General features: G+C 45.9%; 2 protein-coding genes across 2 annotated transcripts in view; one reads left to right on the forward strand and one right to left on the reverse strand.

Moving 5' to 3' along the window:
- The first annotated feature begins 2082 nt into the window (after positions 1-2082).
- On the forward strand, positions 2083-12774 carry ctsa (cathepsin A). The gene is made up of 15 exons (XM_080548205.1): positions 2083-2177; positions 2673-2836; positions 4354-4465; positions 4848-4898; positions 5036-5122; positions 5464-5619; positions 6324-6415; positions 6830-6914; positions 7150-7241; positions 8165-8243; positions 8418-8566; positions 8742-8817; positions 9568-9657; positions 10703-10804; positions 11399-12774. The coding sequence occupies exons 1-15, from the start codon at positions 2172-2174 to the stop codon at positions 11480-11482; spliced, it is 1425 nt and encodes a 474-aa protein (XP_080404331.1). The 5' UTR covers positions 2083-2171; the 3' UTR covers positions 11483-12774.
- A 1136-nt stretch (positions 12775-13910) lies between these two features.
- Positions 13911-18677, reverse strand: part of pltp (phospholipid transfer protein) — a gene marked incomplete at both ends in the record, with an annotated part of 5398 nt that continues 631 nt past the window's right edge. Inside the window, 13 exons of the mRNA XM_080548593.1 lie at positions 13911-14006; positions 14266-14342; positions 14789-14852; positions 14955-14997; positions 15173-15240; positions 15370-15534; positions 15875-15934; positions 16260-16436; positions 17155-17246; positions 17637-17700; positions 17816-17879; positions 18060-18215; positions 18420-18548. Of these exons, the coding sequence (XP_080404719.1) occupies positions 13911-14006; positions 14266-14342; positions 14789-14852; positions 14955-14997; positions 15173-15240; positions 15370-15534; positions 15875-15934; positions 16260-16436; positions 17155-17246; positions 17637-17700; positions 17816-17879; positions 18060-18215; positions 18420-18548 (1255 nt within the window). The remainder of the gene's footprint in view (positions 14007-14265; positions 14343-14788; positions 14853-14954; positions 14998-15172; positions 15241-15369; positions 15535-15874; positions 15935-16259; positions 16437-17154; positions 17247-17636; positions 17701-17815; positions 17880-18059; positions 18216-18419; positions 18549-18677) is intronic.

Consider the following 18677-nt stretch of genomic DNA (forward strand, 5'->3'; position numbering starts at 1 on the left):
AGTCTGGTGAACAGGACCTGTAGTCTGGTGAACAGGACCTGTAGTCTGGTGAACAGGACCTGTAGTCTGGTGAACAGGACCTGTAGTGTGATAAACAGGACCTGTAGTCTGGTGAACAGGACCTGTAGCCTGGTGAACAGGAAATGTCCTGTCAAATGTCATGAGGTGTTGTGGCCGCCACGGCTCGACGCTCTGGCTGTAGGAATGCTCCAGGCGTTGCCTCTTGAGTAGCCGGGTGTTCTCCACTACTGTATTCACCGCCAGCTGTTCTATCAAGTCCCGCAGCACATTGCTCTTGGTAAAGTGAGCGAACTTGGTCGGCACGGCGTTGGGTCGCAGCTTCCGCAGGTTGTCCATACGCTTCGATTCATACTGGGACTCGTCAAAGTGGTCCTGTGGGCAGTCAGAATCAACATTTGTTCACCTTAAGGCCACAGTCTGTAATGTCTCCAGTCATTTACAAGTATTGAATAATAGGATACAAAACAATAAGGACATACATACAGTATGTTGTGGTTATGAGACTTTGTGATCAAGAGAGAAATCTGATCTTAAAGTATGTCATTATGTGATTATGTATCTTATGTCATGTCTATGGCACATCACAGATATCATATTCTATATGTAACCTAATCAAATATGTAGAGATGGAATGCATTTGCTCAATTGTTTACATTTTAGTTGTTGGTGGAGTGGGCCCTGGCCTGGGTAACCCTCTAATGCAGTGGTTCTCAAACCACATTTGATCTGTTCCACCACCAGCACACCTGATTCAACTAATCAAGTAATCAGGTGTGCTGGTGGTGGAACAGATCAAATATGTGGAGGGGCTGGGGGGTCCCCGAGGAGAGGTTTGAGAACCACTGCTCTAATGGTAGGTCTATGCACACATGGCAGAGTGAGAGTGTGACTTTAACTCAGCACATCGCATAACACGTGGTAGTAGATTATAACAAGAACCCCGCAGTAACTAAACTAGTCAACTGATCTTGTCCAGTTACAGTCAAGTGGTGAGTTTAGAATTATAAGGTTCTATCTCCGTTTAGGGTAGTTCAGAGATATTGAGCGTCAAAGTTCTGACATTCCATTATGTTTGGTGAGATGGAACCTTTGTATTTTATGAATTACTAACTCAAAAATGTCAACATTTAAAAAAAATAACACCACACAGGCATTAATAAACACCTAATGGATCAGATTATGTAAAAAAAAAAAAAAAAAAAAGACAAAAATGGAGAACCTTATAATTCTAACGTCACGAAGTGCCCTCCTCACCTCGCACAGCTTGGATCGGTCGTGTGCTCTCCAGTTGCGCCTGCGAACCATCTCCTCCCAAACTTTCCTCCTGTCGGGATCACGGGGGAAATTATGCAACTTCTTTCCCTTTTCGTTGCGACTGGAGCAGCCCGCAGCAGAACAACCGCCCATGTTGTTTGTTGGTTACTCTCTTTACAGCCCCTAAGTCTGCTTTCCTTTCCTCCACCTCTCTGCAAAACTAGACTATGTTTACGACAAGACGCACCGATCACGTGATTCATCCACGTGTGCATTCGTCATTTAAGACAGCCACACTTGACTTAGCAACTCTAATGCATCAATAATAAAAAGAGACCAAATCAGTAATAATATTATGGCTTAGCGATCTACAAGTTAAGTCACGTGACCCACTGGAGAAAAAAAAATCACTGTCATGTAACCCGAAGGAACTGTCTACTAACATCGCAGTTTAGCAACGCAGCACAGCGCACGGAGCTCGCGCAGTTTACGAGCTCTCGCAAGGAACCCCGGGTATCACGTGATCCGTTTATCACGAGTGTGTGTGTGTGTGGACAGGCTGTGTTCGAAATGGCATACTGCATACTAGCATACTCAATGAGTATATACTGCATACTGCTTACTAAATTCATAATAACTATGCCAATACCAGCCGACCGAAAATCTAGTTACATACATTTCTTGCATACTCAAATTTCACATAATCTACAGTGTGGAACGCACTGCATACTCAAAATCTACGTCATATCTAGTATGAGTAGTATGGTAGTATGCCATTCCGAACACAGCCCCAGTCGTGTGTGGACACATGATTCTTCTGTCCTTCCCTTCCGTGATCTGTGGATACATTGTTTCGTGCATGTGACAGACTTCTTCAAAACGGGTAGATAAAAGTGATGAAGGTAAGTAAAACAGTAATGCATTGCTTTGCATGACTGACATTGACATTTCCTAACCAGACACCACTTGCATTCGTATCTCCAGTGATCGATCCGTATTCCAGGCACTGACTTTGCAAGTGATTCTTGTTCTTGAGTTGTGCAATGCCACCGTGATTAACCCTGTGTCAATGGGTTAACCAGGTGAATGACCTGATACCTGAATGCATTACTAGTAACTATCTTAGTTTTTGTTTTTTTTTGCATTTTTAATTGTCTAGTGTGTACTATTTGTGATATGTTATATGTGTATATGTTTGTGTGAATATGTGAATATGTTTTCTGTTTTTGCACCTTCAGAAGAACCACTACACATTTCATTGTATAGGCAACTGTACAAGGACAGTAAAGTCTATTCTATTCTATCTAGTTTAGCTTTCATGTAAGCTCGCCAATATAGGCTGCAATTATACTTTTGGTTAACGTTTCCTCCTGTCCATTTCCTTTTTCTCTCTCCAGATGTTGTGTTCCGTGCTGTCCCTGTTGGGTGCTTTGGCCCTAGGGACATTCGCAGCACCGGAGTCGGATGAGATCAAATTCCTACCGGGCCTTCAGAAGCAGCCGAACTTCAAGCAGTATTCCGGGTACTTCACGGTGGCCGACAACAAACACCTCCACTACTGGTATGTGTTTAGTTACTGCGGTGACATATTATTTGGAAACTATTCGTCAGTGACACAGTGCTCTAAGCTCTTAGGTCCAACACACACACACACACACACACACACACACACCACACACACACACACACCACACACACACACACACCACACACACACACACACACACCACACACACACACACACACACACACACCACACACCACACAAACACACACACACACACACACACACACACACCCACACCCACACCCACACCCACACCACACCACACTTTGAGCCTATACTCTAGTCTACTGCATACATATCAATTGCATAAATATCAGTACATGATTAATAATTTCAAAACACTTTTTTTTTTTGCAAACTAAGGCAAATGACTTAGGAATGTTATAGGATTTCTAAGTATCGTTGTGTAAATTCTGAACAAACGTTACACTAGAGTCAAGAGTACAGCAAAGCACCCCGCGGTGGCGCAGCGGTCTAAGCATCAGTCTCTGGTGCAAGCTGCGCACTGGGGACTGGGATCGAAACCCGGTCTCGCCAGACCCGGATATGGCCGGGGCCCACGGGGAGCAGCATATTGGACGGCCGCTCCCGAGGGTGGTTTTGGCTATTTCCGGATAAGGATCCGTCGCGCAACACCGCCCCCGTCTGGTGCCGGAATAACAGTGTTGGGCTCGAGGGGCCGGTAAGCTAGTCTATCGGCTCTCTCATCTGGGCTGCCGGCCACGGGGTGCGCGTGCGGCCGATCCTACGCAATAGGCGACAGGGGATAATTGGACACTAGGTTGGGTATAATTGGATACTAAATTGGGTGAAAAAGGGATAAAATAAAAATAAAAAATAATAAAATAAAGAGTACAGCAAAGCAATCTTCTTCTTTATTGTGCACAGGAAAACGTCTGAGACAGCCAGTGGAGTTCCAAACTTGTACTGACCAGTTTCAGTTATCCTTTGATACAGTTCCTTAGAATCGGTTATTGGACACAGGCGTGTCAACACACCAATTATAGGACTCAGCAGTTTTCTTAAAGGTCAACAACATCATAATTCGTGACTACAAATGGTGGACATGTTCTTCATTCTTCATTCTGTTCTTCACACACACACACACACACACACACACACACACACACACACACACACACACACACAGACAGACACACACACACCTGATTCAACCAACGTGAGGGCTCATTTGATTTAGTTGAATTAAGTGTGTTAGTGCCAGGTTGGAAACAAAGCTTGCACAACCTGTGGAAAACAATCGTATCTATCCAATTATCAGAACGAGGCTGTTTTATCAAAGGAAGCACTGTCATCCCAGGGGAGGCTGGTGTAGGCAGAAATCGGAGGAAATCATTGAAATGCATGGAATGGAATGAGGAACCTCCTCCACCAAGCCTGCTCATGAACTTTAGAGAAGAAAAAGCAGTTTTGGGCAATAAAAGGAAGTAGGGAAACAATTCCATGAACTGTGTGTGTGCGTGTGGATGCGTGTGTGCGTGTGTGAACAGGTTTGTGGAGTCTCAGAAGGACCCAGCAGGTAGTCCAGTGGTCCTGTGGCTGAATGGAGGTCCAGGCTGCAGTTCTTTGGACGGGATGCTGACAGAACACGGGCCTTTCCTGGTGAGACCAAATCCCCCTACTCCCCTAGTCCCTACCACTGATCTATACCACTAGCTCTTTGGCCCCTAACCTCTACCACTGATCTACATTCCAATGTATAGATGTTTGGCTCATATCCCCTGTACACCTGTGTACATATGAAAGGATTAAATCGTGTTATTAAAAAAAAAAAAAATCCTTTAAACTAACAAATAGTTTTCTTCCCTTACTTCTAGCATTGCTTTTGACACATATTCTTATGGAACGTGTTACTTGCGATGACTGATGTATAGTTGAGTCACATGCAATAAAATTCAGAGTAAGTCACCTGGTAAATGACAAAAATGTAAAAAGTTCTCCTCTGATAGGTGTGAATGTGCTGTAACTGCTTTTATCGTTTCAGATTCAGGATGACGGCATAACCATGGACTACAACCCATACGCTTGGAACAGGGTTAGTCTCTTCCCTTCACAATCGAACAAACTTTTTTGTTATAATAACTGTATAATCACGTGCTCTTCACATGACAAAGCAGCAATGTCCAGATCTCATTTTCACTGAGTGAAGTGGGTTGTTTGTTCTGCTTTTAGATCGCCAACATGCTATACCTGGAGACACCACCAGGGGTCGGCTTTTCCTACTCTGATGACAAGAAGTATACCACCAATGACACAGAGGTATGTGCCGTTCTATCAGCTATCAGGATTATTTTGTATGCCTACTAACTTGTTCACATTCATAAGTCCTAGTATTTCTCCAGGCACGTCCCAACCCTAACCCCCCACCGGTGGCCTCTCTAGTCTGTAATGCCATTCTAAAGTCCCTGTAAAGCTCTTTGCGTTTGTCTGCATTCCATGTCTACCAACCATTTAGCACAAACAATCCCAATCCACATTCCTCAGGGAATGAATTGAACAATGTATTAGCCAAGTGTGCCATCATGTGCTGTCCTACTGTGTGGACATTGGAAACACAGCCATTGAGTTCTGTGTCGCGTGTCCCTGTTCATCTCCTGCAGGTGTCCATGAACAACTACCTGGCGTTAAAGGAGTTCTTCAGGCTGTTCCCAGAGTACCAGAAGAACAAGGTCTTCTTGACGGGAGAGAGTTACGCAGGGATATACATCCCCACGCTGGCCGAGAGGGTGATGGAGGACGACAGCATTAACCTGCAGGTGAGGGAGGGAGGGAGATGGAGCGATGGGGGGAGGGAGGAGAATCATGGAAGACAACAGCATTAACCTGCAGGTGGGGGAGGGAGGGAGGGAGAGAGAGGGAGGGAGGGAGGGAGAGAGAGGGAGGGAGGGAGGGAGGGAGGGAGGGAGGGAGGGAGGGAGGGAGGGAGGGAGAGGGAGGGAGGGAGGGAGGGAGGGAGGGAGGAGAATCATGGAAGACAACAGTATTAACCTGCAGGTGGGGGAGGGAGAGAGGGAGGGAGGAGAATCATGGAAGACAACAGCATTAACCTGCAGGTGGGGGAGGGAGACAGGGAGATGGAGGGAGGGAGGGAGGAGAATCATGGAAGACAACAGCATTAACCTGCAGGTGGGGGAGGGAGGGAGAGAGAGGGAGGGAGGGAGGGAGGAGAATCATGGAAGACAACAGCATTAACCTGCAGGTATGGGAGGGGTGTGGGGAGGACGAGAGGGATATGGGGAGGGATGAAGGACAGAGAAGTGGGTTTATTTGGTGTCCTCTACCCTTCAAGACCCCCGCTAATCTGCTAGGCCTGGGTTGGTGACATCATGCTAGGCCTGGGTTGGTGACCTCATGCTAGGCCTGGGTTGGTGACATCATGCTAGGCCTGGGTTGGAGGTTTAGGGGGAGAGGAATCATCATTATAATGCTGCATCTTTCCTCCTGTTCCACTATCCTCTAGGGTATCGCCGTGGGCAACGGTTTGGCCAGTTATGAGCTGAACGACAACTCTATAGTGTACTTCGCCTACTATCATGGACTCCTGGGCACTAAGTAATGTTAGATTTAATTGTATTTTTTATTTATTTATGTTTTCTTTTAGTTTAAGTTCCTGCTCGCTAGGGGAAAGGGAAAGCAACAAGACATCCTATGTTATAGGTCGAATTAAAGTTGTTTATTGGCTGTGAGAACAGCATTTAAGCAGATTAAAAGTACAATAACCAGAGGCAAAACCTCTATCGGGTGCAATGGAAAAACAATAAACAGAGCTTTAAAAGAATGAGCTCTATATAGCAGCATTTCTACCGTACACAGGTGCACAAAGCGTTTTACACTGTAAACTTTGTTTGTTGACTACTTTTACTAAAAACCTGTAAGACTCACTTGTTGCGAACGCTGAATAATATGGCTTGTCTTTCTCTCTGTGGTACGACTCTGTCTGTCTGTCTGTCTGTCTGTCTCTGTCAGGATGTGGACAGACCTGCAGTCCTACTGCTGTAAAGACGGAACATGTGACTTCTACGGGTCCGAAAACGTCACCTGCTCCCGCAATGTTAGTGGATCACCATGACAACCGTTTATAGAAGTGGGATTTCTGGGAGATGTTATTAGTTTGATGTGAGCCTATTTGCTGATGCCATAGTCAATAAGCTGTGGGGAAAATGTGACATGTTTTCCTCTGTCTCTCTCTCTCCCTTCCCTCCCTCTCTCTCTTCCTCTCTCCACCCCCCCCCCCCCCCCCCTCTCTCGCTCTCTCTCTCTCTCCCCCCCTCTCTCTCTCTCTCTAGGTAGGGGAGGTGGCGAAGATTGTATGGAGCTCAGGTCTGAACGTGTACAACCTGTACGCCCCTTGTCTGGGAGGTGTCGGACAGAGGGTCAGGTGAGACCAGGAGACACATCTTCAACTTAGCCCATTCTTATTCTTATTCTTATTCTTATTCTTATTCTTATTCTTATTCTTATTCTTATTCTTATTCTTATTCTTATTCTTATTCTTATTCTTATTCTTCTTCTTCTTCTTCTTCTTATTATTATTATTATGCCTTTTTCACTTTTTTTTACAGTAGTAACAGTAACTGCACAGAGGAGTAGTGGGGGGTGAAGAGGTCTTTAGGGGGGAGAGTCAAGACAGTCAGATACAACACGTCCCCTTCACACTCCTCTCTACCTCCACACCACAGAGTTTAACATGTCCTCTCTACCTCCACACCACAGAGTTTAACATGTCCTCTCTACCTCCACACCACAGAGTTTAACATGTCCTCTCTACCTCCACACCACAGAGTTTAACATGACCTCTCTACCTCCACACCACAGAGTTTAACATGTCCTCTCTGCCTCCACACCACAGAGTTTAACATGACCTCTCTACCTCACCACAGAGTTTAACATGTCCTCTCTACCTCCACACCACATAGTTTAACATGTCCTCTCTGCCCCCACACCACAGAGTTTAACATGTCCTCTCTACCTCCACACCACAGAGTTTAACATGTCCTCTCTACCTCAACACAGAGTTTAACATGTCCTCTCTACCTCCACACCACAGAGTTTAACATGTCCTCTATACCCACCACACCACAGAGTTTAACATGTCCTCTCTACACCACAGAGAAGTACACACTACTTCAGCTTGTCCCCTTTTACACTTCTCTTAACACCACACCACGGGTGTTTGATACCATTCCTCATTCTGTTCCATGCGTCACAATGAGCCTGTCCTCCACTTCCTACCTCCACCAGCCTCCCCCGACTGACACATGAATAACTAACTCTGAACATCCTCCTGTGTTGTCGGTGTAGCGTTGACAACGGCCACCTGGTGATCCGAGACCTGGGCAACAACTTCCTCAACCATGAGTGGAGCCAGCTCTGGAACCAGGTAGGGATGGGTCCAAGGTTCCCCCACAGCCAAACATTCACTTCACTAGCCACTCACTAGCCGACAAGACAGAGAGTACCAGTATGTATACATGAGGAAACTTGAAGGTTGGCGTGTAAGAGTCATCATGTGTATGTGTGTGTGTGTGTCTGTGTGTGCGTGCGTGCGAGGTAGAAACTGAAGAGTGTGGCATCCATCTACAAGCGTGTGAGGATGGACCCCCCCTGCACCAACTCCACCCCCTCCAGCCTCTACCTCAACAACCCCTACGTCAAAGCTGCCCTCCACATCTCCCCCTCCGCCCTCGAATGGCAGATCTGCAGGTGAATAACGGCACCGTAGACTTCTCCTCTCCGCCATTCTAAACAATGAGTTATTGCTGACTGTAGTGTCGCCTCATGTCGTCTGTTGATGTGGTGCGTCAGCGCTGGAGGTTGATGTTTGTTGCGCTGTCCTGAGGTGAATGTCTTATGTTAATGTTATACTGATGTGTTTCAGTGCTGAGGTGAATCTGAACTACGGCCGTATCTACATGGACGTTAAGAAGCAGTACCTCAAGCTGCTGGGAGCTATGGTGAGTGAGGGTGAGGGTGAGGGTGAGGGTGTGTGTGTGTGTGTGTGTGTGTGTGTGTGTGTGTGTGTTTTATAAACACACACGTGTCTCAACTACCATGTTCAACCTGTGCAATAATGAATATGACTATTTTTTAAATGTTGCAGCCAATACACCAGATGTTGTTGTTGTCGATGAGGACAGTAGAGAGGTCATCATTTTGGAAGTGGGTTGCGCGTTTGACTACAGCCTAGAAGAGGCCTTTCTTACCAAAGTTGTGAAGTACCATCCACTCAAAGATGCCATTGTACAGCTTGGGTACAAATGTAAATTATTAGTGTTTATATTTGGAAGCCTTGGTAATGTCCACAGACTAGTCGTCAGGGGGTTGCAGATGACAGGAATTCCCAAGCCTAAAGCAAAGGCCGTGGCAAAATTCTGCTCAATATCTGCAATAATTGGCAGCCGCCACATATGGAGGAGACGCTGCTACCTGTACCCATAGACAGATTGTAAAGCTTGAATTATCGAGTGTCCTATGCTGGTGCAACTAATACTGTTTGTGTTCAAGAATTTTATTGTAAAATGTGAACGCAAATAAAGATATTAAATGTGTGTGTGTGTGTGTGTGTGTGTGTGTGTGTTTTTAACCCTTGATGGTTTTGTGTGCGTGTGTGTGTGTGTGTGTGTGTTTAACCCTTGATGGTTTTGTGTGTGTGTGTGTGTGTGTGTGTGTGTGTGTGTGTGTGTGTGTGTGTGTGTGTCATGTAGAAGTACCGTGTGCTGGTGTATAACGGAGACGTGGACATGGCCTGTAACTTCCTGGGTGATGAGTGGTTTGTGGAGTCTCTGCAGCAGGAGGTACGTGGACCTTCTGAAACCTTTTTGGCATGACGAGACACATTTGTATTGTTTTATACATTTTATACAGATTTTTGTAGTTCTCCTGTCGCTTTGTACAAGTTGCAACATGGGAGAAATGCATCATTAGCCTGTAATAAGAAAACAAAAGGGTTGCAGGGTTCCCGCGCTGGTCTTAAAAAGCCGTAAAGTGTAAAATCCAGCAATCCGATTTATAAGGCCTAAACAGGTCCCAAGTTTCAGTTATTAGGTTAAAAAAAATGAGGTGATAGGTCTAAATAATTTGATTAGCTTGTCCTGCAAGGAAATCAGTCTGACTACATCTAATTACGTGGAAATGAATCAAGCTGGAACCAAAACAATGCCAATTCGCTGCCCCCAAATTATTGGCGAACGAAGCTACGGCAGGATGACAAAAAGCTATCATACGGTATCGTGAATAGTTCTATTCAAAGAGGTCTAAAAAAGGTCTTAGATTTCAGACTTGTTGAAACTTGTAGGAACCCTGTATATGATGCAGGTCAGCCAGTTGTGATGCATGGAGCTGTAAGGCCCCGGCCACACCAAACTATCAGGAAACGGATGCAAATGTATCTGTTCAGACAAATGCAACCTAGCACCTTTAATACAAAACGTAATAGCAAAACATACAGTTTAGTACCTAAACTGACTGTGGAAAGTTCAACTCCTTTTTTATTTATTTTTTGTCCATAAAAAAAAAGAAGCTGCCAACCTATGAAACCGACATGGAACATACCCTTATCTCCTCAGCCCAGTTGTTCAAAACTTTTAATCTGGATCAGAATTATCCTGATTCTTTTCTCTGATCCAGGATCAGATCGAGCTGGCTGCTTTCCCCTATACGACTCAAACTCAGCCAGATAGATCTGATCCGGGATCATTCTGATCCAGAGTAAACGTTTTGAACAACCGGGCCCTGTAGAGAAAGCATTGGCTCAGTCCATCAGGAAGGCATGGCATAGATTGGTGTTTACCGTGCCGAGGCTGACCTGCCCTGACCTGTGTGTCTCTGTGGTCCATCCAGGTGCAGGTGAAGAGGAGGACCTGGCTCTACAATACCGGAACCAGCCAGCAGGTGGGGGGCTTCGTCAAGGAGTTCTCCAACCTGGCCTTCCTCACTGTTAAGGTAAGCACGTCTTCCTACTGACCATTGACCACTTAACAGTGACCGTTTAACAGTGACCGCTAAACAGTGACCGCTAAACAGTGACCGCTGAACAGTGACCACTTATCTCTGACCCTCTTAACAATTCCAACTTGGGGCGCCTGGGTGGCGTAGCTCACTAATGCGGATGCCACATAATCGCAGGGTCCTTGGTTCGATTCCGGCCACCAACCTATCCTGCATTCCATCCCCCCTCTCTCACCCATCCTTCCTGTCATCTCTACACTCTCTCAGAAATGCAGAAATGCCCTAAAAACATATTTTAAAATAAATAAATGCTTAACAGAAAAACACTTACCGGTAACAGTGACCACTTAACTGTTCCCACTTAACAGTGACCACCTAACCCGCTACACACTAAACACACTGATACTGCTGCAGATAGTCTATCTTTATTTCATGTTGTATTCTATTTTGTTTTATTTGAGTCTACTATTCAATTGTCATCTGAAAACCTTATATAAGGTAGGATTTAACACTGTCCAGTCTGCCTGGTACCAGGAAGTGGCGCCAGCAGGTCATAGGTCACTCTCCCTCCTCTTGTTGTCTCCCCAGGGCTCCGGTCACATGGTCCCTGCAGACAAGCCAATCGCTGCCTTCGTCATGTTTAGCCGCTTCCTGAACAAAGAACCCTTCTGAGGAGTGCCTACTGAGTACACGACTACTGGGACCCACTGTCTAGCCCAATTTATACTTCTGCGTCGAATTTACGCGCAGCTACACCGTAGCCTACGCAAGGGCTCTCCCATTTATAGTTCTGCGTTGGTCGGTCTGCGTCGCGTTGGTCAATGTACTCATAGCGGCATAATAGCGAATTTTTTTGTTATGCTTGTTGTAAAGAAAATGTCTAATGCATTGAAATGACATTAAACTAAGATAATAAGATGGTTATCATAATTTTTGAAATCGTAATCGTCAAAAGTAATTACAGAAAAAGTAAATTACATTTCTGTCATGGCTTCCGCATTTAGGCCTACGAGAGAGTCTGAATCATGTCGGAATCATGTGCTACCAAGCGGACCAATCACAGTTCTTACGGTCTGCATAGGTGTGCCGCGTAGTTCCATTTTTGGAGAGGTGCGCGAAAAGGTACGCCGTAGGCTCGGGCCTACGCAGGCTACGCCGTAGGCTACGACGTAGATTTTACACAGAAGTATAAATTGGGCTTCTGTGTGTGTCTCTGTTGGTCTGTCTGTGTCTGTCTGTCTGTCTTTCTCTCTCGCTCACACACACACACCTCTGTCTCATTTATTTGCACTAGCTCATGGCAAAAACACTGGGTTCTATCCACGATCAAATGACCACACATTGTACAAGGGTGGCCAGTCGTATTTACAGAGGGCTGGTGTGGGTTGTGTTTGTTCTGACCAAGCAGTAACAAGTAGTGTCAGGCGTGTTAATGCTTCGTTAGAATGAACGCCTGCACACCTACACTATGCCGGTATGATACGTCACCTCCAAGCGTTATTATTGTCGTAGGAATTGTGACTCTTCTCTGCTTATTTCTGATTGGTTAAATACATGCTGCTGTAACCCCATTGGCCAATTCTGGTTTTCTCTTAACCCATAATCAGACCATCTATTATAAATATTAAATATGATTAGAACACTCACAGCTGCATTGATTTATTGTCAGCTGTTTGCACAGGATGAGTATCTGTATTTGGCTTTAAATCGTACGATGGTGATTGTGTGGTTCAACCAACCTGTAAAGGCCTTCCAGTGCCTTCTGGGTAATCAAAGGGATCTGTTCAGACCCTCTGCAGTCGACGGACAGATATTCACGCCTAGAGTAAACTGCAGTTATGTTAAATAGTGCCTCATGGAAATACATGAAACCACTATGATCAAAAGGGAACGTGCCTGTCTTTGCTTTTTAGTTTTTAATTCTGGGGATTCTGTTTGTGGTTTTATAATAAAACTGTTCTTTACCAAAAGTGTCATCGATTTCATGATTTATTTTAAATGATGACAAGACACTGAAGATGTTGTTTTGGTATTTTTATTGAGTAAACACGCCGTCATACCAAGTGGCATTAGGTCTAGTTATACATGACGATGAGGATGATTAGGAAGAACATCTTTGATCATTGGTTACTCATAGTCGCAGGTAGGAAACTAGATTTATGTACAAGGATCCTGATTGGTCAGAATAGTGACGGTACAATTTCAGTAAACATTCATTCGACATTTCCTTTGTCATACAGTACGGTTCTCACACTAATAATTAATAAGAAGAACAGTGGTAAAGATTGTGATTCTGAAACACTTCTGAGAGGGAACAGGATGTACAGTAAAAGAGGGTAATGATGTGCAACACTAGTCACTCCTACGACACACCACGATGTACTGTACCACCCCGAACCTGCTCTAACAGGTCAGAGGTCAGTGTTCTGAGCAGTGCACTCTAGAATATGTGCCGTTCTGAGGCTCATGAATGTCAATTCTAAACTGATTCAAGTCAACCTTGTTGATACCTACACATTATCAAATATAAGCAACTGTATAAAAGTATCTTTTTTTTTCAAAATGGTAATAACGCAGAAAATGCACTCCAGCTGTGTTATTAAGTTGATTGGTTATACATAAGCGTGATTTATACTGACATCAGTTAGCTCAGCAACAACATACTCTGGACCCTTCAGGAGTGTGTAATGCCAGCCCTGCTCCATAAAACATCTGCGTTGTATGTCGAGGTGTCTACAGAGGAGTCTGCTACGTGTGAAACAGTGGATAACGTGGACGTGGATAGATACAAACACTTCCTGCATCCTAGTTCTCTTGGCGTCGTCCTTCTCCTGCAGTGTACACTAGACTAGTGCACTTCCCCCGTGGATGTGGATTTAAAAGCATACGATTGGGTTCCACCGCCTGTCAATCACCCGTCCACTCCTTTAGACATCCACAGGAGGGCGGGCACAAGTGCGCACTTCAGGAGAAGGTGGAGGGAATGCGCCGTCTAGGAAGGAGTGCTGCTGTGTGAGTGTGTGTGTGTGTGTGTGTGTGTGTGTGTGTGTGTGTGTGTGTGTGTGTGTGTGTGTGTCTGTCCCTGGCTGTCTCCTTCTCTCTAGAGGGCGTTGTCACTGTCTTTCTGGATCTTCCCCTCGATCATCTCCCTCAGACCGCGGCTGAAGCGAAGGTTGGCCCCGATGATGATGTAACCCTGCGAAGGTCAAAGGTCAGAGGTGAGGAAGCGGATTAGCTACCGCACATCAGCAGACAGCTCTCTGATTGGGTGAACGATTCCTATTCAGTAAGTGATGCTTTGCAAGTTTCCAATTTCTTCAGATTAAATTGAACCAGCTAGATTGAACCAGCTAGAACTAGACTGAACCAGCTTGATTGAACCAGCCAGAACTGCTTGAACTACCTCATATGTTGTGGGTTATGAGTACAGATGAATAAAAGGGATTGACTCGTACGTTATGATACTCCACCACCTCCTCGATAAAGTCCATGCCGTCAGCGAGAGGGATGCCGACTCCTCTCTTAGTCCAGTCTGAGGAGGACACACGGGGGGGGGGGAGGAGTCAGAACACACACATAAACCACAACATCATCCAGGGAAAACAGACTCGTGTGACTCGATCAGGGGGAGTATTTTCGATCAGGGGGATCAGGGTCAGGCTGGGGGATGTTCATTCCTGTTCATTCAAGTTGATTCATACTGGACTGTTGACACTATCTATCATGTTTCTTTCAGACTATTTATGGCTTTTCTATTTTTGATATGTTTTATTTTATTCTAGGAACGCCCGAGGAACCCTTCTTGGTTCTAGGGAGAACCTTTCTATTCTAAAAAAGTGCCATCACCGTGTATGGTGACTGTGAGGGAAGAGTGAGTTAGAGGTCAAAGTGTGTGAGGTTCCAGTGATCTGCTGTGACTGTGATGCCAGAGGAGGCTGGTGGTGGAGGTAGGAATCGGAGGACGAGCTCATGACTCACTGTTGATCAGAGGCACCACTGAGATCTGCAGCATGGTCTTCAGGGGGCCTTGGAGGGGGATGAGCTGCACATAGATCATACAGGGATTAGACTAGAGACATACTGGAGATGGGTGGGGGGGGAGGAGAAAAGGAAGGAAGAGAGTGGAAGAAAGCTCGGATCTTACCGCCAGTGATTCCAGTGCAGATCGGTTGGAGTAGATTTTAAACCTGTCAAGAGGCAAACGGATGTGTTATGATCTGGGCTTTCATACTGAGTTCTAAATGAGAGTACTGTGTGCGTGTGTGTATGTATGTATGTATGTGTGTGTACGTGTGTGTACGTGTGTGTACGTGTGTGTACATGTACGTGTGCGCGTGTGCGTGTGCGTGTGTGTGTGCCTACCTCCTGAGGTCTGCGTTGACCGCTAGCCTCTTTCCCTTCATGGACACCTTGGCGTTGAACTTGGCCTCCTGTGAGGAGAGGAAGGACGGACGTTTGTCAGTGATGGGTCTCCACCTGCTTGTCCTCACAACTCAGGCCTAGCGACCCCCTCCCCCCTTCCTCCCCCCCTCCCACCCCCTCCTCCTCATCTTCCTCACCAGGGTCATGCTGCTGAGCTGGACCGAGGGCTTCCCGGGCGGCAGCACCATCACCGTGACGATGGCCGTCACAGCGACGGTCGCTCCGGAGGTCTTGATGGTGCACTTGGGCGCTGAGGTCACCTCCATCTGCAGTGAGAGAGGAGCGTCCACCAAGGCCGGGTTCTGAGAGAGAGAGAGAGAGAGAGAGAGAGAGAGAGAGAGAGAGAGAGAGAGAGAGAGAGAGAGAGAGAGAGAGAGAGAGAGAGAGAGAGAGAGAGAGAGAGAGAGAGAGAGAGAGAGAGAGAGAGAGAGAGAGAGAGAGAGAGAGAGAGAGAGAGAGAGAGAGAGAGAGAGAGAGAGAGAGAGAGAGAGAGAGAGAGAGAGAGAGAGAGAATGAGTGCACATACACACACACACACACAAATAAGAGGTCTACACACACACAGGCCCCACACACAAGGTCCCACACACACATAGCAGGTCTACACACACACACACAGCAGGTTTACACAGGTCTACTCACAATGATCATGATGGTGCCAAAGTAGGTGGTCCTCAGGAGCAACTCCAGGTCCTTGGACATCTGGACCACAGACATGTCAATCAAACATCCGTGTAGACAGAAACATGTCAATCAACATCCATCAGGGAAGGCTGGTGGAGGTAGAAATCAGAGGACATTTGATAGCATTCCTCATCCCATTCCATGCATTACAATGAGCCCATCATCTGATTTCTACCTCCACCTCTGATCTGGTCCTCTGTTGCTCTGTGTGAATGCCCAGCTATAAAATATCAGCGTTTCATTAACGATAACCATCCAATCAAGTCAGAGTCAGTGGCTAAGATTCTACTGTGACTGACACAACGATGAGCTGAGGTAATCGACTCAGGGGTCAGGGACTCACCCTCTCGTTGGAGATATCCATCTGGAATATTCCAGCCTTGTAGTAGGAGTACATGCCACTGTCGAAGAAGAACTCTGACAGCGCCAGGTAGACCATACGGTCGTACTCCCGGACCACAGGGTCGACCGCATAGTTCACCAACGTGTTGTTCTCATTCTTTAGCTCAAAGAACATACCCTGAGGAGGGGGTGAGGGGTGGAAGAGGTGGGTTAGAGAGAGGGAAGGGGGTTAGAGAGAGCAACAATAATACTTCAGTTGGCGGTTCTGAAGAATGCATACAAATAAGCCTATTTCATTTACACTTTAACCATTTAGTTGAAGGGCCCACTCGATATATCAAACAACAGTTTTAAGATCACTAAAATACTTACCCTAACCCTAACCCATCATTTGTAAATTGGATTCACTGTATCATCTGCCGTAGGCTACTGGGTAAGTGATACATTGCTTGTATAAACAAACTTCCCGTTTTAGGACGTGTTCAAAAGGAAGGACTGTGTGATCATCTAATTATGTGTAGTTATGTGTTTTTAGCATGTTGATGTTCTATCAGCATGTTGTGATGTGCTAAACATGCAGTTAGATGTTCATAGCGATGTTCCTTTTTAGCTGCTAGCTACTAGCAGCTGTTTTGCGTGTGATTTGATTCAGAGTTTCTCCGGTGTTTGGTTTGAGGTGTACCAACATTCAAATAAGCATATATTCTTCAACTATTTTTCAATGTATGACATTTGAAATCTTACAATCTGCTCTTTCATCATCTGGAGAAAAAAAAACGGAAAAATGACCATGCCCTACTTGAGGACTTTTTCACCAGACCCTGTCACATTTTAGACGGGCTTAATACATACTGTACATGTAGCTAGATATACATGTAGCTATATATGAAACTCACCCTGAAGTCCATGTCCAGACTCCTGTCTGTCACCACGGGGTCGCTCAATAGAGAGTAGTCGATACCCACATACTTGTCCACCTTGGACCTGACTGAAGAGACGCACAGCGTTATTTATGCACACTTGTTTACTAAAATGGACTGCACTTATATAGCGCCTTTATCCAAAGCGCTTTACAACGACCTCTCATTCACCCATTCACACACCAATGGCGGCAAGCTACCATGCAAGGCGCCGGCCCGCTCACTGGGAGCAATTTGGGGTTCAGTGTCTTGCCCAAGGACACTTCGACTTGTGGCCAGCCGGGGCTCGAACCGCCGATCTGCCAACCTGGCGATCATTAGACGGCGGCTCTACCTCCTGCGCCACAGCCGCCCCCGTTTACTAGACCTCTCTGTTCTGGATTCATATGATTTCATCTAACAATGGTAAAAGATGTCAGTGATTTGTGTTTATGAGCCATCGACCTTTACTATCATACCTGGAATTGTCTCCAACATAGAGTTGATCTGAACTAGACCAGCGTGGTTAAGCGCAGGGCAGATCTGCGGAGATAATATACACGTGAACAACAAAAATCTAACAATGTGTGTGTGGGCATTTCATAACCAGAACTATAGAACAGAATAGAGTGTAATAGAAATAGAAGTGTCTTAGCACCTGTTGGTTGAGAAGGAAGCGCATCCCTGTCGTGAGGAATGTCGCCATGAAGTCATACACCCTCCTGTGTTCAAACAAGATTGAAAACAGCCAATATTATACTGTAGGACAGCAGAATATGACTTTTTTTTTTTAAAGTAGGCTGACCAGTAATGAACTTCACAGAATTAAATTGACAACATCCCAACATCAGAAGCTTGCTGGTGTCTCTTGGGTTAAAGCTGAATAGCTCAGTGCTTCTTACCCCAGTGTGCCACTGAACTTGGCTCGCATCCTGGAGATGGAGGCGTCGCAGGTGATGTTGTTGATCTTCATACGGCCCACCTCGTCTCTGGCCAGGTGGACGGCCGTGTGGATGTTTACACCTTCTGCTGAGGCGTTGATGGCGCCTGTGTCAAAGCTATAGCGAGAGGGAGGAGGGGAAGGGGAGGGTGAGAGAGGAATCATTATCATTATTTCCATCATCATCCTCAGAGAAAGAGAAAAATAAAGACAGACAGACAGAGAGACAGAGAGAGAGAGAAAGAGAGAGACAGATAGACAGACAGACAGTCAGAGAGAGAGAGAGAGAGAGAGAGAGAGAGAGAGAGAAAGGCTGACTCACAAGAACCAGTAGAGGATGCGTCTCTGAAAGCTGAGTGTGATGGAGGAGTTCTGGACCTCAAACAGCAAACCTACACCAGGCTGGAACTTCAGGTCTGCATACGAGAGGTCCAACTCTGTGATCTTCACCCTGACAGACAGACAGACAGACAGACAGACAGACAGACAGACAGACAGACAGACAGACAGGCAGGCAGGCAGGCAGGTTATCTCAGGTTAATCGGAGGTTATCTCAGGTTAGCTAAGGTTAATCAGACAG

This window comes from Nansenia antarctica, assembly GCF_963989245.1.
Source record: "Nansenia antarctica genome assembly, chromosome: 18".
Lineage (NCBI taxonomy): Eukaryota > Metazoa > Chordata > Actinopteri > Argentiniformes > Microstomatidae > Nansenia > Nansenia antarctica.